Source organism: Rhipicephalus sanguineus, chromosome 6 (genome assembly GCF_013339695.2).
Source record: "Rhipicephalus sanguineus isolate Rsan-2018 chromosome 6, BIME_Rsan_1.4, whole genome shotgun sequence".
Classification (NCBI taxonomy): domain Eukaryota; kingdom Metazoa; phylum Arthropoda; class Arachnida; order Ixodida; family Ixodidae; genus Rhipicephalus; species Rhipicephalus sanguineus.
In genome coordinates, this window is record NC_051181.1 from 144,552,285 (window position 1) to 144,578,375 (window position 26,091).

Below are 26,091 nucleotides of genomic sequence, written 5' to 3' on the forward strand. Positions count from 1 at the left end.
TAAAAATTATTAGTGTGGTAATATACTTCCCTATGGGCCCTTGGCAGAACCGTACTTGTGGTGGAATTTTTCAAAGCATGGCGCGGCACAAAGCTGCGCATTGCACGTAGAGCAAACAATTTTCGACATCTTGTCATTCTGTTTACTTAAACGACACTGGCAGCGTTTGAAGGTTCCTGTTCCTCTAGGAAAATGCGGTGCAGGTGAAAGCCGCACTTGGTCTGGTACACCTAATGTTTTTTTCTTCCACCTTGGAAGGCCTTCGGAGCACGTGCGTTGCTGCCTTTTATCTTCCACTGTATCCGTCCAGAAACTTGTCCGAGGAGCCACCACCTTGCATTGCGGTCGTATGGTAAATGTCTGTTGCATCACCATTCAAGCAAGTAATTACGGACAGTGGTTCGTCCGCGTCATCATCTTCCTCACTGTCACAAAAGTTGTTTACACCATCAGGTAAAGAAAAGTACCAATCCAGGTCCTCTTCAACCATCAAGCGCGTTTCCATCTAGAGAAACAGAAAATCGCACCCCTAGGATTGGCATCGTAGAACGCCCATAGGGAATATATTCCCACTGCATAATTTGCAATTCAAATGTCAATAACTTTATTTCCTCGTTAAATTAGGCTCTAGAAGTGAACCAGATACTTGTTCTACACTTGCTCACCTTGCTCACTGCGGCGAATACATTCATCCATCAGTTATTGCAGCTGGTGAAAACCTGCACGACGAACTCTCGCACTGAGAGAAAAGTGTCGGTGGTGCCAACGGGCATTGAGCTGCCGCGTAGCTGGTTGCGTCAGAGGTGCTAAAATTTTTTCCAGTTCATTCTAAAGCATTACTTCAAATGCAGCAACCATCTTAGGGCAGAGGAATTAGGCGTCTTGGAGATAGAGGCGCTGAAATGTGGTGAGAATTATGTTCCCTATGGGCGTTTAAGGGATACTTGTAGAATGTGGTTCATTGTGTGACTTGAAAACAAAATGTGACTACGCAGACTGATTTACACGCTCCGCACCAATGATGCCTATTTTCATTCGACTACCTAACTAATGCTGTGAATGCAGCATCACATATTCTTTTCTAGTACAGAACCTTGCTCGATACTGTCAGCCATAGCTGTGAATGCTTTGTGAGGCATTTGGCACTTTTACTGTGTGCATTTACTTTTATATGTCGTCACTTCATGTGTATCTACACTCTATGAAAAAAAGGATGTACCATATTTAGATGATTGTAAGTTGACTTGAGTGTAGGTCAACCTCCCTAAAATAGCCCAGCAAATAAATAAATAAATAAAATAAAAAAGACCCACGCGAGCCCACTTTATAAACAAAATTTATTTACATGGTTGCTAGACTGACTACACAAGCCCACTCTTCATCCCTCACCATGAACTTTGATGCCCATGCCTTGCTGGCCTTGAAGTGGGTCCTTGGCATTCCCGTTTCTGATGCGAAGACGCGGGCTTCTTGCGTGACAATTTCGCGTACCACCAGGCCAAGACAGGAGAGAGAAGTGCACGACAGGATAGGTGCTGGCTTCATATTTAGAGTCGGCGCCCATCCTGTCATGCACTTCTCTCTCCTGTCCTCGTAAAAAGTGGCGCTGTAATATTTGAATTAACAAAGTGTCACCAACTAGCCTCACAATGTGTCTTGTAAAGTCAAGACAAAGAACATGAATTCCGGTGTGCAAACGTGGCTTCACGGCTGTGCTTCACAGCTATTCAGGGAAGCTAGCTTTGCGGCAATATGCGGGGATCATATTTAGAAGATTTTCCCCGAATTGTTGCTAAACATGCGGGTTATACGCGAGAAAATATGGTATATGTTACAAAACAGTGGCTTGCTGGGTGAGTTGCTTCAGCATCATCGTAAAAATCAGCGCAAAAGACAAAGACAAAGAAAGGACCACACGTACACAGTGCAAACTATCAACTGAGTTTTATTGAAAAACACACATACATACTCATGCAAAGAGGACGTGGTAAAAATCTGAACAGCAAGATACAAGGTTTCATTTATTGGTGAGTGCTCAGAAAATCTAATTCAATGGCATGCAACATGATAGACGGCCTCGCTACTAGTGATGCAGAACTATCAGTAAATTGACTATCGATCGTCGATAGCTTTTTTGAAACTATCAATAGCACTACTATCGACAAACTATCAATAGTGCAATCAGCAGTACCATCGTTAATATTACTAGCGATATTACTGCCACGCATGTTTATTGCTTTGTTTTGATGTATTCGGGTTTCACCCACAAGGACAGTTAGCAACGTTTGACGCAGACCATGCCGAATGTTTGAGAAGCTTCACGATTGTTTGAGATCATCCTGTTAAGATTACGCGCTGGACGCGAAGAGTCAAGTCTAATCGAGAGCTTGCGCGAGCACCAGCAATAACGCTGGAAGGTTCCATGACTGATGTATAAAAAACAACACGTTCCACCGATGATCAGATTACTCGATGGCCCACGACTGTTCTTGCCACCATCAGTGCGCAGCGTATATCGCTGGTATTTTGAGTTTTTATTTTCTGGGCATAAGTTCGCCCAAATAAAGAGCACCGTATTTCCCAATCTTGCTGCAGCATGCTTCACCGTCACTACCACATGAAAATACTATCGATAGTGGCGTGAATAATGATGCTGTTGCTGGCCAGCCATATTGCCAAAATATTCGCGATAGCCTACTATCAGCTTCGCTTAATTTATGAGCAATTTTTGGCAAGAGAAATAAATTATTTCCGCAGTGAAAATGGCGGAATATGTCCATCCATAAATTCATATCCAAAGAAAAACTTTCACCTTACAATTAACAAACTTATAGTTGGATGCAGCTTTAGAAGTCTGTGGCTTTTTCTCCTCAAAGGCACAAGTATATACGTGTGTGTTTTTTAATAAAACTCAGCTAATAGTTTTCACTGTGTATGTGTGGTCCTTTCTTTGTCTCTGTCTTTTGAACTGATTTCTATGATATGTCATAGGTAGTGTCGGTAAGTGTCGGTAGTGTCATAGGTAATATCTTAACCATGCCACAGTGTTCCTAATTTCTCATTGTCACGCCATAACTGGTGGTACTAGTTTAGGTTTCGATTGTAAGTCAACCCCCCCCCCCCCGCCAACTTCAGATTTCGAATCTAGATAAAATGGGTCGACCTACAATCGTGTAAATACGGTATCTTTCTGTCACACTGCAACAAACGTCACCTACTCGTGCACCTTGTGTTATTGCCGCATGCCTCAGTACCTCCAGGTCCCAAATGGCATGCATTCTATGAACCGGACATGCCATTCTTAATAGGAAAGTAGCGAATGCACAGTTTTTGGGAAAGGAAATGAGGCTAGCCAAGTGACAATTAAATTTGTGTGACAGGAGGATGACCCAAATATGTACATTCTTTTTTTTTAGAGTTTACACTTGGGAAACTATCAGTCTTTTATAACTAATACGCCATTCACCTGTTATTGAGACACTGTTGGCATGACTACTTAACTAGGAGAGGCCTCCTCCAGCACTGTGCTTTAAACCATGCTGATGTTGATGATTATAATTGTGAGGCTGTACTTCTGCATGTAATGTTACAAACAAGCGAATCACTGTTTAAGTGTCTTTCCTCCTAACATCTGTGACTTCTGTGGCTGCCTTGCAGGGAATTCTTTTGTGTGGGAACGAAGAGCAGAAAAGAAAGTACCTGCCAAAGCTCGCAACGGGGGAGCACATAGCAGCATTTTGCTTAACTGAACCAACAAGGTCAGTGGATGTATTGCTGCCTTTCTTGTGGGGCTTGTTACCGACAACTCGACACAATAATCTTTTTCCGTTGCTGTCAGGTGCAGAAAAGGCAGCCAGGATCCTTTGTGTGATCACATGGCAACCTTTTTAACGATCATGATAGGAGGTAGCTCCCATGTTGTAGCCTCTGCGTAAAAATGTAAACATAAAAACGAGAACAGAGCCGAGGCTGCACACAGAATGTGCTCTCTTTCTTTGTTTTTATCTCAGATTGTACTCACAGTTGGACAAGTATGCACCTGCCCTGCAGACTGTTTAGAACTACATATAGTCCCTGTGTTCACTTTCCAGTTTCAAGCATATTTTCTCATTGTTTGCACAAGTGCTTGTAGATACAAGGCAATCCACTCTTAAAGGGAATGCTATTCTATGTGGCTCTCACTTCACTGGCAGACTAGCTGCATGTTCTTCATGTTGCTGTGTCGGTGCACTGCACAGGTGTTTAGACAGGTGCCAGTACTGCCAAACACAAGTTGTCAGCTGTAAAGCGTGGCAGTCGTATACTCGCCAGAATGTTAAATTCACATGTGTACTACGCTCATGTTCCTTTCAACTGAGGGATGCACTCTAAATGGTTCCCTAACCTCCATCCAAGTGCATTCAGGCTGCGAGCGGTACTCTAGATGTAATTGTGCACTGCCAATCTTCCTCTTTTTATTCTCTCATAACAGCGCACTGTTATGTAACTGCCTTCGTAATGCAATATGCAAAATGTCGAACAATAAACATGCAAAGCATGCAAGGCGTCCTTCATATTTTCAAAATAAATTATTTTCTTTTTCATACAGTGGTAGCGATGCGGCATCTATTCAGCTCAAGGCGACACCTAGCCTTGATAAAAATACTTACTACCTGAATGGCAGCAAGATCTACATCAGCAACGGTGGCTTCGCTGATATTATGACTGTTTTTGCCAAGGTCAAAGTGGAGGGAGTAGATGTACGTATACCTCAACTGCTAACCTGCATCATGCAATGCTGTCGTTAATTTTTGGTTCTGCCTTTCAGCTGCTACCAAAAGAATGGCCGCAATAATTTTTTTTCATCACAGTATTTTTTTTACGATACTATTACTTACGAGCATTTGCAAAGAATATATTCATGCCTCGTGGTAGCTTATTAATAGGTCATTAGCCTGCTTAGCATGCACAATTTAGTTATTAGAGATCATCAGCCACTGTTCCCATTTAGCATAATGTGTACAGGTGAGAATAGTTTATAGTGAAGTTATGCTTACTGTTGAAAAGTTAGTATGCTAAAGTTTTGATGCTTTGGCAGCGCAGCTGATTTCAACGGCATGTGGTGTTCATGTTATTGCGTGCAAAAAGCCACTATTGCATATAGCTAAAGTTGCATTAATGTGATCTTTATATATTACACAATTAGCTAAGGGCCAGCTATGAGCATGAGGTACACAGTGCCCTGTACAGTACCCACTTCCAAGTTTTGAAAACTTTTTCATTTTTGTTGCTGCCTGCAGAGGAAAAAGGAGGACAAGATAACAGCATTTATTGTGGAAAGGGCCTTTGGTGGCATCACATCTGGCACACCAGAGGACAAGTTAGGTATCCGAGGATCAAATAGTAAGTTTTTTTTTTGTAAGACTTTGTTTTATAGCTTAAAAACTCATACTTAAGTCTGTAGGAGCGATTGTAAGGCAGCCAAGGCACCAGTTTAATTTCTTGAAATAACATTTTACTGATGGCAGCGTTCGCTTCATTGCATCTTATGCGGTTAAAGTGAGAGAAACACAGTGAATAGCAGGTGAATAACATACAAAAATTTTCCATGTAGTTTTACAAGATTGTCAAACAAGTGATACAATACGATACATAAAATACAGATTTAATTCCAGAAATACAAGAGTTCTGGGAGATACCATTGGCTAAAAGCTGTTGGAAAGACAGCTTGACTGGCCCGATGGTCCGCCGTAAGGCATAAATGGTGGTTGCATGAAAAAAGAGTAACGTTGTTAGACACTCAAAATAAATTAATTTACATAAATGCACAAAACAAGACCAAAATAATGTAAAGACTAAGAGAAAATGTATTCGATACTTCAGAAGAAAGAAATATATGCGAGGGTTATAAGAGAGCTACCCTAATGGGGAATTAGACTTTGCACAACAAAAACAAAGGCACTGCCTTGCCTCCCGAAGCCCATGCTGGTTGCCCAACAGCAAACATTGCAGCAGAAGCTATCTCACAATGAATGTTAATGCATTTAGCATGGAAACAATGTAGCAACACCATGTATCCAAATTCTTCAGATCTGTATGGCAGACCTCAATGTGGTGTTACGGGCATGTACTCTTGTGCATGCCTTGTGCATGATCTATCACTCTTGTGCACAGTAGTGATAGATCAAGGCTACAAGATAATCAACACGGTGGCTATAGGGGCTTCATATAATGCCATTTTGAATCTGCTATCATGTCCAAAAAATTTGACAGCAAAGAGTTTCAACATCTGAAATTTGAGACATCCTTGTAGATCAACTCTGTGATGTCGCAGTACCGAGAAGTCATCCTGATTATGTATTATGTCTGAAAGCATCTGAGAAATCAGTCGTTGGCAGTATAGGAGGTATCCATTTAACTCCTCCTGCCAAGCGGCGTCAGCAGGTGCACCGCCATAGCCATGGTCGTTCAGCGATCCGGTATATGACAGTCTGATGTTTAACGGCGCTGCACCTCACTACGCTGTTTTCTTAGAAAAAATATCAAAACGACATGTGCTGCCGAGAACTTTGGTTGTAGTCCAACGATGGCGTCTGCGCGTGAATACCTCCCATAGTAAACATGTGTCCAAAAGTTTCTGCATAAGCTTTTGCAGCATGTCGTGTGTCGTGCACTCTAGTGGCATGTAAATGTCGTAAATTAGAAGACTAACAATGAACTTTCTGTTTCAGCAACGTCGATATTTTTTGACAACACACCAGTGCCTGCAGAAAACATCTTAGGGGAAGTGGGAGATGGATTTAAGGTGAGCCTAACAATTGCTTGACTTTCAGTGTGGCATGTCTGTCGTACATGTTATGGTCATGGCCATGCAAGCTGTCGCTCTGCTTCTCTTTCCTTGATTTTATTTTTTTTATTGCTTGTAGCTCTAATCTGATAAGACAATGAGAAAGGCTGTATGTGCACAGTGCAGCTTGAAGAGATTGTGCAAAATTTTTTTGGCAGAGGAATAATCTGAGCAGAGAGGGAAATGACAAATTTATGCATGCAAGACTGACCATCATAGTCGTATGAAGGACAGTGGCAGTAATATTGCATAGGCAGAGGAAGCGGTTGAGTTACCCGACATTTCTGATTTGTGATAGTTATTTATTAAATGAAGTTCCCAGTCCAGCAAACCGTAGATAAAATATTCGTAAGCATGAGTGTGCTAGTTTGCTTTAATGTCTGTTCCTAAAGACCAGCATTAGTTTTAGTACATCGTTGATAGATGTGTCACGTCATCATGAAATGGGGGTTCGCTGTCTTTCTGCTGTCACCACCACTGGAAGGAACACACACACCAACGTTATTGCTTTCTATAAACAAATTATGGTGCTTAGCCCCACATAAGCAAATCCTTGTGTCATATTGCACATCAAAACCTACTTTGTATATAAGCTGGGCTCATTCACCTCGTTAACTTGTGTCTACGCATTCTTCTTTGACCTTCCCCCAATTTAGGTAGCCATGAATGTACTTAACAATGGAAGGTTTGGAATGGGAGCTGCCCTGGCTGGTGGCCTTAGAGAGCTTATTGGTAAGCATGCTCATACCGTCTTTATCGCCTGTTTTTGCTAACAAGAGCTGTCATGGGAGCTTCTCCATCAGCAGCAATACACTCGTTTTACACCATGCATTCACTGATGGTATTGCTGGCATCTTTTTTCAGCGTACACCTCAAAGTATGCCGTTGAACGTGTGCAGTTTGAAAAACCCCTGTGTGACTTCTACCTGATCAAGGTGACCACCTCTTCCCTAATCAAGTCGTAAATGATGTGTCATTTTTTTTAACTTAGTAGCGAAGCTCAAAGAAATTATATAAAGCTAGTCATAGCAGGCTTTTGTCACATAGCATTCACATAGGATATTTTCATTGGCAGCTGTCTTAAATTTCTTAGTACAAGAGCTAGCATTAACATAGGCATTTAGGTGGTTCTTGGTATGAATGAACCAGAAATTACTATGACTTTGCATTTGCCTTCATCTCCATTTTTGTGACTGTGTTTTTAAAGTATTATTTTCACTAGTTTAAACTATAAGTAGTAACGGCTAGTCCAGCGTGAAGAAGCAGCCACCTCTAGGGATGGATCAGCACAAGATGTAGCTCCTACAATGGTCAATAGTGCATCCACTTGTGATGGAAATAGAACTTAATGGAATAAGCTTTTTCTTTTTTTTGCTACAAAAAGATTACCGACAAATTTTGAGCACAGCTGTACATGTGTTTTTATTTCATCGGTCCCTTGGTCTCGATGGCATGAATGTCACTGCTTTGACTGCGCAGATTGCAAATAGTATGGTGCCATCTCGTAGCCTCGTGTGGCACTCTGTTTTTCTCCATATCCTTTCGCCATCCTCTCCACACTACGCATTCATTTTCATCTTTCACTGTGTTCATTCTCTCGGTTACGAAGGACGAGGCATGCCGACGCTCAGTGCAAAAACGGGTGCCTATTAGCAGCGCTCTAAGAAGTGTAATCGATGGCTGCATAAAGTGTGGGACGGTCAGTAAGGGGCTTGTGGTTCTGCTCTGTTCATTTCAGGACAAAATTTATAGGATGACAAGTCTGACATATGCAATAGAAAGCATGGTGTATGTGGCATCCGCAATCATCGATGTTGTCGAGGAACCTGACTGCGCGCTAGAATGTGCCATAGTTAAGGTAAGTTACAAGTTATTGCTGTTTCTCTTGGAGCAATTAACAAGGTGGGTTCCTTTCTTTTTGTTCTTGCCCCTTTAGTATCCAAAATGTCCTGAATGATGGCTGTTCTCTGTAATGTGACTCGTGAAATGAGCTTCAAAGGCCACCTTGCATGTTGTCAGCAGTGCATCGCAGGCAAAAGTGTGTGTGCATACTTGTACATATTTTAAGCCTGCATGGAAAGGAACCTGCAGAAAACAGTAGTAATGAAAGACAAAAGTTTCAGAAAGGAAGGATTGCGCAAAAAAAAAATAAACACAGCACACAATGCATGCTACTAGACTACCTTTCTTCTATGGTGGGCCCTTTTCTCAGTGTTTCTTCAAAACAATGCACCAACTAGCCCCTAAACGTGTGCTACTAAAAACAAAAGTATTTCTTGCAAAAATAATTATATCCACAAGTTAGGCTAGTTATCGGAACACACTCTAAGTTGAATTTTTAAGTTGAACAGCATGAAGCTTTTTTCTTGTTTTTAAGCTTTAAATAGATTCAATGTACTGAGACTGAGATGAACTTCTTGTAGGATAAATTTAGAAAATTCCATGTAGTCTGTTTTTAAAAGAACACTCATGTTGCTTAATTTTGCACTCTGTGAGGTTTTACCGGGTCATTTCTCCATCTCTCGTCTTCTTTTCTTTACTCGTGGCCTGCAGGTGTTCAGTTCAGATGCTGGACAATACGTAGTCAACGAGTGCCTTCAAATCCATGGTGGTTCGGGTTTCATGAGGTCACTTCCCATTGAACAGTATTACCGAGACATCAGAATACTCTCCATCTTCGAGGTGAGTCACTTGTAGAAGTAATTGCCTTTGTATAGTAGTGTGTGGATTGTGAGATCATTAAGTTTGGTGTCACACAGCTTTTTTTTTTTTTCTTGTCACTGTATATATATGTGCTGTTGATCGCGCTGTGCAAGAGAGCTTGCATAATGAGCAGGCTTGTAGAGATTGTGTGAAGTTGTGGGCTGATAGCATAGCAGTAGAATGTGCATGCTAGCTGATTGTTCATTCCTAAGCCAGCTAATATACAAGAAATACAATGCAATAGTAAGTTACGCTTAACCTGGTCCAGCTAAACCTTTTTCAGATTTGTTCTTCTTTACTGTCAAAGTATTCTGTGCAGCATGATTCAAACTCTAGCTTGCAGGCTCTTACATGTGCTGAGTACATCACTGGTTGACTGACACTGACTTCAAGCCAGACTTTCATATGTGATGCATATAATATGAAAAAAGCTTTATAATTCCTAGCTCACTCAAATGTAGTTAAGGGGCTTGAATGTTGTTAGGCATGCACTGTGCTGTTCCATGACCCTATTATGCCATGTACCGGAGTGAAGAGTTGAAACTATGCTTTGTTCCTTCCTGGCTTGTTATTCAGGGAACGAATGAAATTCTACGGCTATTTATTGCTCTGATGGGTCTGCAGTACACTGGAAAGCAGCTTGCAGATCTCATATTGTGAGTATATTTTGTGCAATTATTCTTTGAACATGTGGCAATAGTTGACTCATGCGTGTTGTGAATGTTATCACTCTTTATGAGATGGTGTCACTGTATGAATTTTCCTATCACTAGCACTGTAGAGAGTATGATCAGGTCTTTATTACTAGGCGTCGATGATGTATGGGGTGGATTCTGCAGCTGTGACGACGAGCACTTGTTCACTTGGAGACTACAGTGACGTCCTCCAAACGTTGGGGTTGGTGTGAGCAGCAGCATTTGATCTGGTGACTGTCAATTGTGAAGTTGGTATTCTTGCCACATTAGCAGAATTACAAGCTTGTCCTAGAGAATTTCTGTCTCCGATATACTTCATTACTTGCCTGTTTGCATTCATTCAGCACTTCCACATGATTATACCATAGCACCCAAATGTAAGAATATGACAAAGTGAATCTATAATTTACAACTTTGTTTAATTTATTGCAGCATATAGTGAATCTCTGATATTCTAAAGGTGTATTCAGCTGTGTGCTCTTGAGGCATTATACGGCAAAATTGTTGGCACGTCAGAGTTGCAGGCATGAATGAAATCAGAGACATTTAAGACATCTTGCACATTCTTTGGAAAATGTGTGGTTGAACCTGTTAGTACAGAAATGATGGGTAGTACGTGCATTTGTCTAAATGCTATCACGACAACTTCGAAGAGTGTAATAGAAAGTTGATTCATTATCTTTTTTTAAACTGAATCATTACTGGAAATGCAGTGTTTCAAGATAACCTTCAAATAAAAAGTAAATGTTTATTATTTAATAAACTCTAAGACATTACAAGCATGTATATTTTTGATTGGAATATTTAAAAAATAAAACGTCACGCACAATAAATGTTCCGAACAAAAAATCATCTAAACAGCAAAAAACACACTCGGATGTATTTTATAATGTTGTGATGCCCTGAAAGTTAATGAAATAATTAGTTGTCAACCAACAACAATGAATTGCTTTATTGAAATGTTGAGGTTAGGACACAACACTATTGTCTCATGAAGAACAGTAAAGAAAGTTGCATTTTCCTTTCTTGGTGAATGTATACTATCTTGTTGGAAAAAAAAAATCTCATACTTCTCCGGGCCTCCCACAGTGACCAAATAACCGCAGGTGTAAACTTCTATCAAGTACTGAAGTACTCTTAAGTCTTGAAACTTCAAGCCATAAACATGAGCCTTGCTGTTCTCGATTTGAAATACAGGAAACTGAGGAATCCTTTGGCCAATCCTATAACAGCGATACAGAAATTGTGGGAACGCCGTCGTGATGCTGCCGACAAGCCTGTCCAAGACTTGGAGCTTTATTCTGCTCTGCATCCGTCCTTGCAAGTGAGTCATTGATGTCATGTTGTGTTGTCTTTGCTGTGCACCAGTAAAATCTGTCTAATTTGCTTCTGTGCATTGGCATAGCCGAGGGGGCTGGGAATTTTAAAATTTTGTATGTGTATATATACGTGTGCACGTACAAACACATGCACGAACATGCATAAAGGGTGGTTGACTCCCCCTCCCCCCCCACCCACCCTGAAAAAATTTATAGCTACGCCCTGTGATCTAGCAATACATATCACAATGCTGCTGACCTTGATACCAATGCATGTTTCTGTGGTTTTCGTGCCTCCTGCCTTGTAGTACTCATTGACAAAGGTTTAAGTGTTAAATTAACGTGAAAATCATCTCTGTATACATTTGACAGAGCCATTCTGTGTGCATAAACTATCTAGGTGCATTAAATATTGGATACTAAGACATCGATGTTTCATTGTATAAATTTACACACTATGGGCTGCATCCTTACAGCCTTCCTGTCAGGAATACGACTTTAGCATGCTTGATGTGGCCAAATTGTTAGGTGTAGATGTAACAAATGTAATACGTGAGAATTTTAATTGTTAATGCAGATTATGTGTTGAGCATAAATAGTGTGTCTCGCAGGTATTCTATGCTTGATTAGTATGTATTTGCTTTTCAACGTTTGCTTGATTGTAGCACAAGCTCTTTCTTGTTGCAGGGTGGAGCCGATACGTTGGAGTACTGCGTCAAACGCCTCAAGTACACGGTAGAAATAGCTTTACAACATTATGGGAAGGCAAGTATCGTATAAAAATCCTTCACCCTCTTTTGTCATGCCAGCTGGATTCCTTGATACCATAAAGCACAAAGTTTTTGCAGTGTTCTAAAGAGTGCTCCTCTCTGAATTAGTGCTTAGCTGTCTGTCCAAAGACCTAACGTCAGTTGTCCAGAAAAAGTCTCTCAGTGCACTAGATAACCTAGAGAGTTTTCAGGGAACACATTTACTGTTCAGATGCAAGTGCAGGCCCACTATAAAGAGATTATATTAAATCTATCACGTTATGATTTGCTTGCCAAACGTCATTTCATCTTCTTTCATTTCTTTCTGTATGCATTGTCCACTTCTATAGTGCTAATTTCTGTTGAATTCAAGATATTTGAAGGGTTTCTATACACATGTGCTCTTAGTGCAACCACTGAGCACTAGGGACACCAAGCTGATATATCCCGACACGTATATGATGGAAACAGGAGCCTTTGTGGTACATTGAGTTTGAGTTTATTCAGCCACATTGAAAGTACATAAGAGTACAGTATATGCGTGGTTTGGCGTGAAGGGGAAAAAGCTGCATTTCACAGCTTGACTGGCCCCTTCAACAGGAAAATTACAAAATTCAAAATTTGTGGTCTCCCAGTGATGACTAACTGCTCTGCCATAGCTGAGTAAGCGTCGCCCCCCATGCAGTCGCAGTTATCAGATTTCAGTTGGTGAGCTTTGTACATGAACCAACATTTGCATTGTCTGGCCACGATCATCTTTCACCCAAGCATGACCATCAAACATTAGTTGAAATACTTAAGGACTACAAATTCTTGTTTGAATTGAAGTAAACAATGGTAAACCTTATTCAAAAGCTGTTTCACATAACCTGGCTATGTGAAAAGTGCACCTATACTGCAAGTGGATATATGTACAGCGTGTGGGGTAGTTTTGTTTAAAAATACGAGTTTCAGTACAGTTTTAGCCTACATTTCGTAAAACATTACAACACTATGTTGGACGTATGCACTGGTACAGCTGGCGAATCTTAAATTGAGGCTGAATTCAGCTCTGAAAAATCTTGCTCTAAAACTTGTCATGCCAGCTGTACACGTGCAATGGTAATGTTTGTTGCCAAAACTTGTTCACCGTTGCAGGAAATCATTGAGCAGCAGATGGTTTTGGCCAACCTGGCGGACATGGTGATACAGATCTACGCCATGGCGTGCGTTCTCGGTCGTGCGTCACGATCGTATTGCATTGGTCTTCCCAATGCAGACATAGAGGCAAGATTTCTTCTCTCCTATTTTCATTTTTGTTAACGCAGCTTGTGGTCTGTCATATTTTTGGGTGACCCGCCACGGTGGTCTGTGGTTAAGGTGCTTGACTGATGACCCGCAGGTCGCGGGATCGAATCCCTGCCACATTTTCGATGGAGGCGAAAATGCTAGAGGCCCATGTACTTAGATTTAGGTGCACTTTAAAGAACCCCAGGTGGTCAAAATTTTCGGAGCCCTCCACTACGGCGTCTCTCATAATCATATCATGGTTTCGGGGTGTTAAACCCCAACGATTAAATTACCATATTTTTGGGTGGAAAAATGCAATTTACGTTTTTGGTTCAGCTGCAGATCCTGGGGAATGTTTAGAGGCTCCGAATAAAGCACGACTAATTCAAATACAGCACTAGTGGCATTTTGTTAAGTCCATGCTGTGTCGTCTTGCTCGTCTGCTTGCTGATGCAATCGACCTCTGCTTTTCCCCGAACAATATTAATGCTGTAATGGTGGTCACTTGTTTACCTTAGTATTCTAAATGCTAAGGTAGCTTGATGTGCCTGGGGAAGTCCTGTTACATTGTGTGAGACAGTGTAGGAAAAACTTGACGTGGCCATCACACTAACCACCATGAGGTTTTGGTGTCTGTGATGTTATGTTGCTAAACAGTGGGCGGCAGGTTCAAACCTTAGCCTTAGCATTTACTCAACTAAGTCTTTGACATTCTTTGTAAGACTTCAGCAGTCCTTCCCCTCCACCCCCCAAAAGAAGATAAGATTTGATCGACTTGTACAATTTCAGTAAAAGTAATGACAGCGAGAAACGCTGCCTCAAGTGTCTTTACACCGACTCTCACATTAGAGATGATTGATTATTCAGAGAACAGCAAACTGATGTCCTTAAATGTCACCTGTTATGTGTTGAATTTTTTATTTGCTTAATTTTTTCATCCCAGTGGTTTTCTTTTTAGAATCAAACCCTGTAGTTTCCCTTGACTGAAGTGCGTCTTTTAGGGGCGAAGCTCCTTATAGCGGCACCCGTTCGTCCCTCGTAGCGTAGTATGTAACCAGTCTTACGCTTTGACCTGCAAGGTGGTGCCGGTGGGAGATTTTTCCTGTGCGTTGTTGAACAATAAAAAATTCGCAACGTTAGCTAAAAGCCGACTTCTTCTGTCTCTCATTCCCATTAGCAGCCATTCTTTACCTCCAAGGTAGTGCCTGGTGAGATTTCTCCTGTGCGTGATTAAACAATAAAAATTTTGTTCAAAACGCCGTTGATTGATGAAATAAACCAACAAAAGACGCCAGATGTTTTGTAAAAGCAAAACGAAAGAACGCCAGATGTTTCTAAAGCAAAACGAAAAGACGCCAGCTGCTTAACGAAAGACGCCAGATGTTTTCTAAGCAATGGTTTTCTAAACAATGAAAATTCACAGCGTACATGTAAAATTAAAGTGCGCTGCAAGTCGTCATAACTCATCGAACCTTTAGTATAAACGCGCCCGATCTCCAAGGTGATGATGTACTGGGCAGAATTCACGGAAGATTCACTGTTTACCGATGAACCTCCGCAGCTTCACCCACTCATCATCATTCACTCCGTGGATATGCTGTGATTTTTTTCTTGCAGGTTGACCTTGCTCTTTGCTTTTGTCACGATGCAAAAAAGAAGGTGAAAATCTGTGAAAATGAAATTGACGAAGGTGAGTAGCATTTTGCAAATTATTGCGTGCTTATTCCGCTGCCTTAAAGTTACTTTCACTATCAGCTTTGTCAAGCTACTTAATCTCTTATCTATCTGTTCGTTGCATGCTTTTATTCAACAGTTGTCACTGGCTGAGTGCGCATTGCCGATGGATCAAATAAGTTGCAGAACGAACTTTCAGATTATTTTGATCACATATTATATTGCTACAAGTTTGTTTATTAAAATGTCAGAAAGTGAACATTTCTTTAGACCTAGCACTTGCAAATTGCAACGCTCCAAGCACTTCTTTAAAGGAAAATGCAAACTTGTTTGTGCATTGCATAAGAACTCCTGGCATTTTTGTCGTGCACAAGCAGAACATTAATAGTACACGCTAACTTCCCTGCCCTTGTTTGTGCATTCATTTGTGCACATTTTTGTTTATCCAGCAGTTTATATCCCCTAACTCCTAGTGTTCAAAACAAAACTTGCGTTGATCTTCTAAAACTTCACCCACATCGCTTTTCTGTCGAAAAGGACACCAATTCCACAAGTCCTCCTGTGGCAGATTTGCTCGTGTTCACCAGTCTCTTCAATTTTACAGAGATAAGCAACTATGTGCACGTCAAGAAACGGCAGATTGCCGACAAGGTGTTCCAGGACAAGGCATACTTTGCAGTGCACCCACTGACGAAGAATTACTGACTCAAGAGGTTTAGGACCGACTCGATTGTATAGTCTAGCCATTTTTCATTGCCGAACACACAGACCCACCATGTTGATTGTGACAATTTTAGGACAAAAATCAACCCTTGTTTTATATCGCATACAAAATGAATAAATGTTAAGTTCTGTCTGTTGATGTTGCTTGCTTGTATCATTGTATTCTACACTACCGTAAAATCCCGAGCAAGGCCCCCCCCCCTCCCTACGGTGAAAGATAATGGGACAACATTGAGAGGGGGCCCTTGCTCAGTCGTGGACCAAAATTCAATATGGTGGTTGAAGAGCCGCTAGGAATAAAGAATGCACACCCGTGCTTCTAATTAAATTCTTTATTGAATATGCATGCATTTACTGTTTTTACTGAACCGAATCTTCGTGTGAAATTCCCATGTATTACGACAAAGGGCGGAAGACGCTCTTCAAATGTTTCTACTATTTGTGACAACTTAGAATGCAACCATGAGGCACCACACTGTAAAAGTGCAGTAAAAGCGCCACACTGCACGGGCAGAGCCCAAAGAAGCCACCTCTGGACTCATCGCGAATTAGGCGCTATTACACCTTTGTGGCAGGTGATTTTGTAAATTAGGTTCATGGAGCTCTAACAGCGAACAGAAATTAATTGATCAGTCAGTGATACACAAGAAACAAGCACGGACATGCACTCATGTTAGAAGTGAGCCTTAAAGCTGAAATATATGACGCTATTTATGTTCCAAAACATGTTTATTTATATGGTAGAGACAACGCAATCAAAAGTAAAAGTAAGCAGTAATTTGCGTTTCCTAGCGTTTCTTCTGTCGCGACTTTGTGAGCGTCGTTTGTAGCTTGCCCAAGAGCTCCAGCGCAGCATCCAAATTCATATCTGCTGAGAAATGCTGCTGTTTCATTGTTTTGCATCTCTAGTAAATTTGGTTTGGTTTTGCAACACATTGTGATCACTCAGGGAGACTTCTGCAAAGAGCGATGAAAATCAGGGGCTCCCAGTTCGAATTAACCATTGTGGATACTGATGCGTTCGAATTATTGGGGGTTTTCCCCCATATTAATGCTGTGCCGGGACCAGGGCGTCAGTTTGAATTAACCAAGTTCGAATTAACAAGCTTTTACTGTGCTAAGAAATCACACAAATATCTAAAGACTTCGAGAACTTGGGTCTTAAAACCGCTGCTGCAGAATTCAGTAGCAATCAAACCGCCACTACTCAACAATGAACAAGCAGCTGCTTTGAACAAAGCAGTGGCACATAATCTACATAGTGCTACAATTATTTCATACTATCAATTAGAGAAAATATCTGGTGCAATAGCAATTCAAGCATTGTACTAATTTATGGGTAATTTTCGTGGTTTTTTGTGGGATACTCTAGTTTTCGAGCAGTGAAGAGTTGCACACACGACCGATTCATTATTTTATTTCCACCGCGCATGCATGTTGGCACGCTTATATGGGTCCTTACCAGGCCCCAATTACAGACTAGAATCTCAAAGGTGTGATACTCTCCCCCTTTGCCTCTGCTAGCATCTGCAGGCAGTATACTTTCACTGTATTCTTGCATGTGTCGGAGCGAAGTGTGTGGTTTCACCCAACAGCCTGCCTGCGTTGCTTTCCCACTTTGCGGCATATTTTCAGCTGCAGCATAGTGCGCTGCGTTTGGACCATAGTCGGCAATATACCAAGCAGTGCCTGTTTGAAATTCTGTTGAGAGGTTATGAAAGAGGAATTTGTGCCATTTGTAAGGGAGCACAGCACTGTGTTGGGGGGGGTGGGAGAATAAAAAACTCACGAGTCCCTTATGCATTCACCTAAGACGACTCGCAAGCGAAAGCCATCTTCTTTTTCTTCTCATTTGATGTATTATCCTGCCCCGCCATCCTCCGAAAGCTTGATACCACTTAGCGTGGTTTTGCACTGCCTCTGTGATCGGCCCCCCCTTTGACCAAGCTACGATGTCATGGGATGGCAGCGTCACGTGATGTGACGTCACGCCAAAAATTCTGACGTCATGATGACATTGCTGATTTTGGTGACCTGTGACGTCATCACGTGATGATTTTTTTGCATCAGTCGTCCCCGACGCTGCAGGACGCGAGACGCCGACGGTCAAATTTCGCGTTGATGAGCCATGTAAGGTTTCGCCTTAATATGGAAGAGGCCATCTATAGGAACAAGTGTGTAGTGCTTCGAGTAGAGGAAGGGACTCTTTCTGCAACCCATAAAGAAAGCATGGCGCAGCGTTGTTGCAGGCAGGGAGGGGACTGGAAGAAGGGTGCAGTGAGCAGAGGTCTTCTCAAGAAACGAGTACCCACAACACAAGGTTGGGCTAACTTTCTACCCATTAAAAGTATGCGATGGTGCCTGGCACCAACACATATTGGGAATCGAACCCAGTACCATCTGCATTAGAGACAGATGCTCTAACCTCTTGACCGCCGCTACCTATAAACCACAAAGCCAGAAATTTTTTTTCAGGGAGGAGTTCAGCCACCCTTTATGTATGCTCGCGCATGCGTTTCTATGTGCACGTGTATATACAGGGTGTCCCAACTATCACGCTGCGCGTTTTAAAAAAAGAACGCTGTTACGCGAGGCAAACCTAGTAAATATAGTCCCCTGTAGATTGGAGTAGCCACCACTAATTTTTTCGTTAATGTGGTTTAATTAATTAGTCATAATTATATTTCTAACTTGACAAGTAAGTAATTCTCAAAATGTCAATGAGGCATATATAGGCATGTCCAAATGACATCTAACTGCTGCTCTAGTGTACTAGGAACATTATAAACTAGGTTTGCTTTACGTAACGCCGTTCCTTCTTTTTTTTTAAATCGTGCTGCATGATAGTTCGGACGCCCTGCATGCACACACACAAAATTGAAAAATTTTGGAGGGTGGGGTTGAACCCCCCCCTGCCCAGACTTCTGGCTATGCCAATGCATCAAGCGCCATGTCAGGGTGCCCTATCCCCTTTATAAATGCTGGCGGGTGCCCAGCAGCACTAGACAATGTCACTTCACTGCTACTGTCAGTAGGCACTTGTTCCATAGGGCGTTGGTGTGCAATTTTTCACACCATGCAACCATCATACTTTGAGCTATCTACATGTTGCACGTGCTTGTTCACAGAGTCCAAACCTGGTGGTGAGCGAAACACTTTCAGGTGAAGCTTTAGGGTCTGGGCCTTTCTTGGTGCAATTAAAATACATTGCAAAAAAAAAAGAAAAAAATGGCCGCCATCCTGCCCTGCGAACAGGAATGTCCAGCGAAGCTGTATCAAACGCCACACATGCTGATGGGGGTGCACGTTCTATTATACTTTAAAGTAATGGTAGTGATAATCGCTTTGTGGTCTCTGTGGTAGACCGTGATTGCTTCCGCGACCATTTTCAGCAAGACTAATTTGTTCCTCTTGTACAGCATTGTATTCACACTGTTCTGGCGACTTTATTTCTCATGGCCTACCCATAGCAGTCTTAGAATGAACTGAATGAGTTGCCAGATGGGTCTCCTTATTACATATGAAGGCGGGAAACACGTGCGGGGAGACGGAAGGGCCGTTTGACGTCGTTCGAAGCCCTCGTGTAAAGTGCAAAGCAGCTGCAACACAATCTTTACCAGAAATACGTGGAAGGGTGTTCCCATTGTTCAAAAAAAGATATGCCGTTTGCCTTCAATTTAAAGGGCTCCTAAACCACCCAGAGGTCGAAATTTAGTTGTGGCATTGCAGTTGTGCATGCAATTTTACAAATCAAACTGCACTGAAAACAGACATTGCAGTTCTATTAACTGCAACTGTTCTCTAACTATACAAATTTGCATTGACGTGAAAAGTATTGTTATGGTCCACTTTAGAGTATTGCTAATTGGTGGTATGTTTTTTTTTTTTTTTCTTTATTTGTTTCCATTGTAAACATCGTTACACAATGGCAGGGGCTAAGATAAAAGCTGCTATAGGCAGCTTGAGAAGCCCTTAGCCCCTGGTGCTATATGGTGGCAGCAGGTGGCGGAAATGGCATATGTGACGTGATTGAGTATTTAAACCAGGATGTTTCATTTTTTTTCCCCCTTTTGGTGTATTTAAGAAGTGCAGTTCACATAAGTTTGATAAAGTCTTATTGCCAAGTTAGTGTTGAACAGCCAATGGTTTCTTTTTGAAGTTATCCTACTTATAGCAATTCTCAGTGCTCACACAGTTTGACTGGCTAAATATGAAAGTCCACTATGACACAGCCATGCAAACACATAATTGTTGAGGTTCAATGTCCCAAAACTACGATGTGATCATGAGAGAAGTCGTCGTGGAGAGCTCCAGAAATTTTGTTGCGGTTCTTTAATGTGCACCTAAATCTAAGCACATGGGTCTCTAGCATTTTGCTTCCATTGAAACGCGGCCGCCGCAGCCTGGATTCGATCCCGCGACCGTCGAGTCAGTAGCCAAGCACCATAACCACTAAACCACTATGGCGGGTAGCCATGCAAACACAAAAGACACTACTACGGGCCAACAGCAGTTTATTGGGAACCCTTTGAAACTTAGGGAGTCTAGAACTTTGCCTGTGGTCGCACCGTTGTGAACCTGGGGGCATGGAAGTTCCGGTTGATTCTCGACGGCAAGGGGAACTTGATTTTGCTGTCCTGGATATAAAATGATGTACTATGTAATCACGACACCATAGCAATTCCAGAAAACATGCCAAGCAATTCAAATTCTGAGAAGTATGAACTGCTGTGCAGATTGCAAACTTAAATTTAACTACCGAGTCAGCAATGACTTATGAACATTACATCAACTAACAAGTATGAACAACTGTTCTGAACATAGTCAAATTCACTGTCATTCAAAGATGCATCTCATTAAAAGCATCCCGTTTGCAAAAATAAATCACGAACTTGCTGCATCACTAAAACGTTTAATTGTCAGCTAATGGTTCAGTGCAATGTTCACAATAGTGGACATGCATGCGACAAAAGCCTTTTTCCTTTGGCACCCATTTCTGACCAACCAAGACAGACAAGGTCCAAGCTGGTAAACGGTATAGGGCGCTGTGTACAAAATGGCTCCCAACTAAACGTGGTTTATGCCTATCTTCCAATGGAACTACATACAGCCATTAACTTTACATTTATGAAATGACTCCAAAACTACGGTAGCACACGACCATTTCCCATAGCCAATGAAGCCAGAGATCTTAAATCCAATGCAAGAAAAACACTCAAAACCAAACAAATTGTCTCATGTCGAGGCAAGCTTACGTGGAACTGCTTGACGTGGGGTCGCCGACACTTGTTGGCTGGGATCTCTTCAACACGGATGATCTGTATCGAAGAAGCCCGTGCGCTGTGTCGAGCACCCATGTCACGATCTGCAGTAAAGAGTCATTTCATTTCTCCTGGCACCGCTCACACAAACAACGAGGGTTTGTTGCAACCAAATAGAGAAATGCAACCCTCAACGTATGACTGGCAGTGTTTGAACAATTTTGTTTGTAGAGCAATGTAAGTGCTAATGCCATATCAAAATAACAATTTAGGCTCTTTAACTGCTTTGTGAATTCACGACACCAGTGTCCAGTTGGAATACAAGTAAGCATGTTTCCACACTATGGAAACCAACGGTGCTGACAAATCGTACATGACAATATCACAACAGGCATCACAGTGTAATTGCACATTAGACTTCTGCTCATTCAATTCAACCTCAATCAAAGGTCCCTGCCATACATTCCTATCAAAACAAACTTTTGTTGTTTTGATCCTCAAATACTTTTGCCAGACAAGTACATATGGCACCGTCTGTGCGAGTGCACAGCAATATCCACATCACGTGATTTAAAAACATAAAACGAGAGCTGATGCGTTTGCCATGCCAATAAAACAGCGTTATTTGTCAGCTAATGGTTCAGTGCAATGTACACAATAGTGGACATGCATGCGACAAAAGCTGTTTCCCTTTTGCACCCATTTCTGACCAACCAAGGCAGATGAGGCACAAGGTGGAAACGGTACAGGGCGCAACAAACAAACTCATAATTAAACATGCATGCAGTAATCTGATAAAAAGACTTGTTAATTCATATGACGTTTGTCGTGAGCATATATCCGTATAGTGATAACGAAAATGTTTTCTGAAGAAGTAGAGGAGATATCGCATTTTCGGTAGCACCATGAAGACTGCAACCTGTGCTATGGTTGCAAGAAAGCTTGCATTATTCTACGACACCCGCAGTGCTCATTGAAAAGTATGTTTACTTCATGACATCCAATTAATACTGAAGTCTACATTCCCTGTGAATATGTATCTTTGTACAACAACATAGCTCTGGGTCACGCTTGTACACAACTTCCTTTCATGAAACTCAAGCTTTCCTATTTTCTTGAGCAGTTCAACAGGCCAAATGCAGAATTGTGAAAACAGCACTCACAGCACTGGGTGACAGCAGCAGACACTGTCATGTCCCGGTACTCCCGGTACATATTGTGGGTGCCGCTACGGGAGTTGTACCGCAGCCACACGCCGAAGTTCTTGACCTTCATCGGAGTCTTGTCGTAGATCTGGCAAAAACACAAAAGGCAGGAAACAAAAATTAAATGGGCAGTCCAGCAAATGTGAGCCAAATGCACGACACTCAATGAAATTTTCAGCTGCGGCACTTAAAAAACCCAAGACACTGCATTGTTGGGGAGAACCGGACAGCAGCAATCTCATTCACCAGTGGCCTAGCAACATGTGCCTAAATTCCAAATCCAAATTGGTGCACCTTACCACCCATGATGGGCAAGAAAAATGGCAATATTCTAATGTCCCATTTTTTACTACACTAAAGGAGAATTTTTTATGCTCCAACTTTACTAAATTAACTGCAGGTAAGCAGTTGTAATACTGCCGGCATTTACGCCAGAACTAAGGCATGGCCACAACATGGAGACGGTACAGATCATATTACTCGTCCTTAGACACAGCAGCTGTAATGTCAGTGAAAGCACTCTGTTTGAAGGGGCTAGGGTTCATAACTTCATGTTTTTACTGACTTTCTTAGCACATCCAACAAGTGAACGGTTTTAAGGGTGTCAGAAAAGCAGTGTCACAACGTGTTTGTTCATTTGATTTGAGGTATATGATGCCAATGAATCGGAAAATGTGCTTATGTTTCATCACTTTCTTTCCATTAAAGTATCAAACTTGCACAGGATGTCGACAAAATGTTCAGTGCAGAATCCACAACGATGATGGCGGACAATGCATGCGACATTTGCCATGTTGCTCTAGCGTCACCTCTGACCAATCAAGGCATGTACAGGCCTAGGCTGGGTTTTAAGTGGCGCAGTACGGTTAGTAGTCTACCCTTTAGTGGTCGACAGGCTGGAATCAACTCACCCGACGAATGGAGACGATCTCAGAGTTCGTCTTCTTCATTTTCTTCAGCTTACGGGTGAAGTACCAGTAGCGGGACTTGGCAACTACCTTGTCAGGGGCGAAGATCATCATCTTGTACAGGGCGGGGTACTTATTCTTTTCGGATGGCAGGTGCCGCCCGATGATTTCATACTGCTTAAGCTGTAAAGACACATCGCGCGATAATTGGTCAAAGTAAGGCGAGGGCAAAACGACGGTATCAAACTGACAGTACCTGTTTTTGATCCTTCCGATTGCGAGCACGCAAAACAGAAAGGGTTGGCAATTAAAATATGGCACAGTTCTAACAACAATTTGGAACCAGTTTGAAGTGGCTTTTATCCCACGGGGTAGCATCAGTCGCATAAGCAACAGCTCATGTAGTACGTCGGTGCATTTAGCTGTCACTGCTACAAACCAGTGCACTGTTTCGTTACATCAGCTGTCATGCTGTTTGAACGATAGTTCTTGCCTAGAAGACGTTTGCACACATTCATCCGATAACTTCCGACGACGACAGTGTCTTTAAGTCATGGGTGTCAACGATCTCCGCATTATTAATTCGGGCCTCTGCAGGAACTTTGGCGGTGTTGACATATATATCTGGCTGGTTCATCAGCAGGTACATTACGCAATTAAACACAACACTGCGATATGCCCATTCTACCGAATAGCAATCTCGACACAGATATTGCCCGGCACCTAGTAGCCACTTCAGCTATCACTCCGCATACAAAGCTGTGCCATTTCAAGTGAGCTACACAAATGCACAAATAACGAAGAGGTCAGCACGAGCATTACACTGTAGTGAGCTTCGATTAAAATGCAAAGGCGAAGCCGGGATTCAGATGCCAGTGTGTTTAGGCTTAGCATATCGGGCCGTCACACGTGGACATGTGGTGCCAAGTTTGCATTATAAAATTGCTCTACAAAGCAACCCTGTCAATATGCGCACATTTAGCAAACTCTGTGGTGTACTGATCAGTTTGACTTGATCTCTAAACACGAACTTTATGTGTAATTTAGTGAGAATTGGTCACTCACCAAACCGCTGGCCTTCATTTTGCTGGCGGTGTGAACAGAAAGGAGCTGAAGCGGTCCCGCAGCAATTAAATATAACTCGGTATGAAATAATAAAAATATATAAATTTCATTAATAAAACTTTTCTACAAGTAAAACGAATAAATATATATTACAAGATTTGTTTTTTAAGAATTTACAACAATACTTGCATTTGCTGCGGTATTGCGGAACCTGTCAACGAGCCATGGCGTTTTATTATTGAGGTGGCAGAGCATGGATTTTAATTCATCGACTTTAATGTGCCCGCGTGCTGACGTTTAATTAATATAAAGGATTTTTCACGACAACCGCTTCGCAGTAAACACCTTGAAGCTGTACTGGGTGTTTTCTAAGTGCAGACAGTGTGTCTCTATATGGTATCGGAAGTGATATCGCATGTGCCTCGTCGGCGGCGGTGAAGATGCCGGAGTCCTTCGCTGACTTCGTGGTTAAAACATGACCGTAAGTAAGCATAGTCACGGAAATAGCGCTGCACGGCAGATGACAGTCATAAACACGGATTAATGAAAACCATCCGGAGCAATACATGACCACACTTTGTTACGTGTGGACTGCACGTGGGCTTAACCTGGAATTTGGATGGTTGTGGCATGCCATGCCTTCGGGCAACGTTTCTTCAACGGCGGCTATCGTGTCCGCACATCCGTTATTCGTATATCGCTCGGGCACAATTCTGGCTGTGAAAGCGAGCGGAGTTTAATGTGTAGTTTCGTCGGTTTGAACTGAACTCTTTCAAATTGCTTGCGGTATTTTTCTTTTCTTTTGTTAATTAGGAAATGTTCTGTCGCCGTTGTAAGGGTCCATTCATATCAGTCAGAGGGCTGCGTGTGTCTCAAGAGAAAGTCTGAGAATGGCCTTGGGTCATTTCGGCCGATTACTGTGTGTGGCTTTATTTTTGTCGACTGGCGGCGCACCTTCGATTACAGCGCAGCTTCTGCGAAACGTGCCTGAACGTTTCGAATGAGCATTCGATTTGCGTGCGCCGTAATGGTTCTCTCGACACAGCTGTCGTTGCGTCAGCGCTGCTTATGTTGGGTTTCGTCTTTACCAACATGTGCTGGCTCCAGTTTCAGAGTCGCTGCAAAGTGATGCCAATGAAAACTTCATTTATAACTCGTGCAGGTGGCTATGTCGCCTTCGTTCGAAATTTTCGAGTAATTCGCGGGCATCAAATTAAAAAAAAAACACGCTGCGACATTCAATGTCATGGAACGGAAGCCGACGTCCAGTGTGAATTTCTACGCAGAAGCAGTTACCCGCGGCTAGTTGGGGAAGGATGATTCAACAGCATTGTCAGGCGTTTGTTCGTAGGAAACGAACGCGACATGTAGTAAGTCAGCTGCCCTGCAAAGCACGACAGCTAGATAAGTCAAGTAGGTTTATGACAGCGCGCTCAACTGCCACGAATAGCCGTCTGGCAAAGCACCTTTCCTTTTCAAGAGCTCCCCTTTAAAACAGTCTTCGAGGGGACCTGGGTTTAATGCGTGCAATTGTACAAACGAGATAGAGGGCATCAACCGGTCATACTCTGCAGTTGGTCTGAAGTTGGGTGCAGTCAACAGACACTCAACATGGAGCGCTGAAAACCGCACGACTCGATCTCCTGAAACAGGAAAATTCCTTGCAAAGCCATTATACACATGACGAAGCGAAA

At 42.2% G+C, this 26,091-nt stretch overlaps 3 protein-coding genes across 16 annotated transcripts in view; 2 read left to right on the forward strand and 1 right to left on the reverse strand.

The window, feature by feature from the left end:
* Positions 1–16,097, forward strand: part of LOC119396633 (complex I assembly factor ACAD9, mitochondrial) — a 65,755-nt gene extending 49,658 nt beyond the window's left edge. Inside the window, exons 5-18 of one of the 13 annotated variants that reach the window (XM_037663917.2) lie at positions 3,658–3,758; positions 4,589–4,739; positions 5,280–5,382; positions 6,711–6,784; positions 7,483–7,558; positions 7,691–7,761; positions 8,565–8,684; positions 9,380–9,508; positions 10,106–10,185; positions 11,422–11,548; positions 12,231–12,308; positions 13,430–13,558; positions 15,179–15,251; positions 15,840–16,097. In XM_037663917.2, coding sequence (XP_037519845.1) covers positions 3,658–3,758; positions 4,589–4,739; positions 5,280–5,382; positions 6,711–6,784; positions 7,483–7,558; positions 7,691–7,761; positions 8,565–8,684; positions 9,380–9,508; positions 10,106–10,185; positions 11,422–11,548; positions 12,231–12,308; positions 13,430–13,558; positions 15,179–15,251; positions 15,840–15,940 — 1,413 coding nt within the window. In that variant the 3' untranslated portion in view covers positions 15,941–16,097. The remainder of the gene's footprint in view (positions 1–3,657; positions 3,759–4,588; positions 4,740–5,279; positions 5,383–6,710; positions 6,785–7,482; positions 7,559–7,690; positions 7,762–8,564; positions 8,685–9,379; positions 9,509–10,105; positions 10,186–11,421; positions 11,549–12,230; positions 12,309–13,429; positions 13,559–15,178; positions 15,252–15,839) is intronic. The other 12 variants (XM_049417175.1, XM_049417172.1, XM_049417174.1 and 9 more) reach the window with 12 other exon arrangements.
* LOC119396639 (60S ribosomal protein L18a) overlaps positions 1–24,513 on the reverse strand; it is a 43,571-nt gene extending 19,058 nt beyond the window's left edge. Inside the window, exons 1-5 of one of the 2 annotated variants that reach the window (XM_037663927.2) lie at positions 24,398–24,513; positions 23,336–23,515; positions 22,383–22,512; positions 21,214–21,323; positions 20,456–20,595 (exon numbers count right to left, since the gene is read on the reverse strand). In XM_037663927.2, coding sequence (XP_037519855.1) covers positions 20,503–20,595; positions 21,214–21,323; positions 22,383–22,512; positions 23,336–23,515; positions 24,398–24,415 — 531 coding nt within the window. In that variant the 5' untranslated portion in view covers positions 24,416–24,513 and the 3' untranslated portion in view covers positions 20,456–20,502. Of the gene's footprint in view, positions 1–20,455; positions 20,596–21,213; positions 21,324–22,382; positions 22,513–23,335; positions 23,516–24,397 lie in introns of those variants that run through there. The other variant, XM_049417176.1, reaches the window with a different exon arrangement.
* An 85-nt stretch (positions 24,514–24,598) lies between these two features.
* Positions 24,599–26,091, forward strand: part of LOC119396640 (exportin-T-like) — a 31,394-nt gene continuing 29,901 nt past the window's right edge. The window contains 1 exon segment of the mRNA XM_049417163.1: positions 24,599–24,878. The gene's annotated coding sequence lies outside the window, so the exon portion shown is untranslated.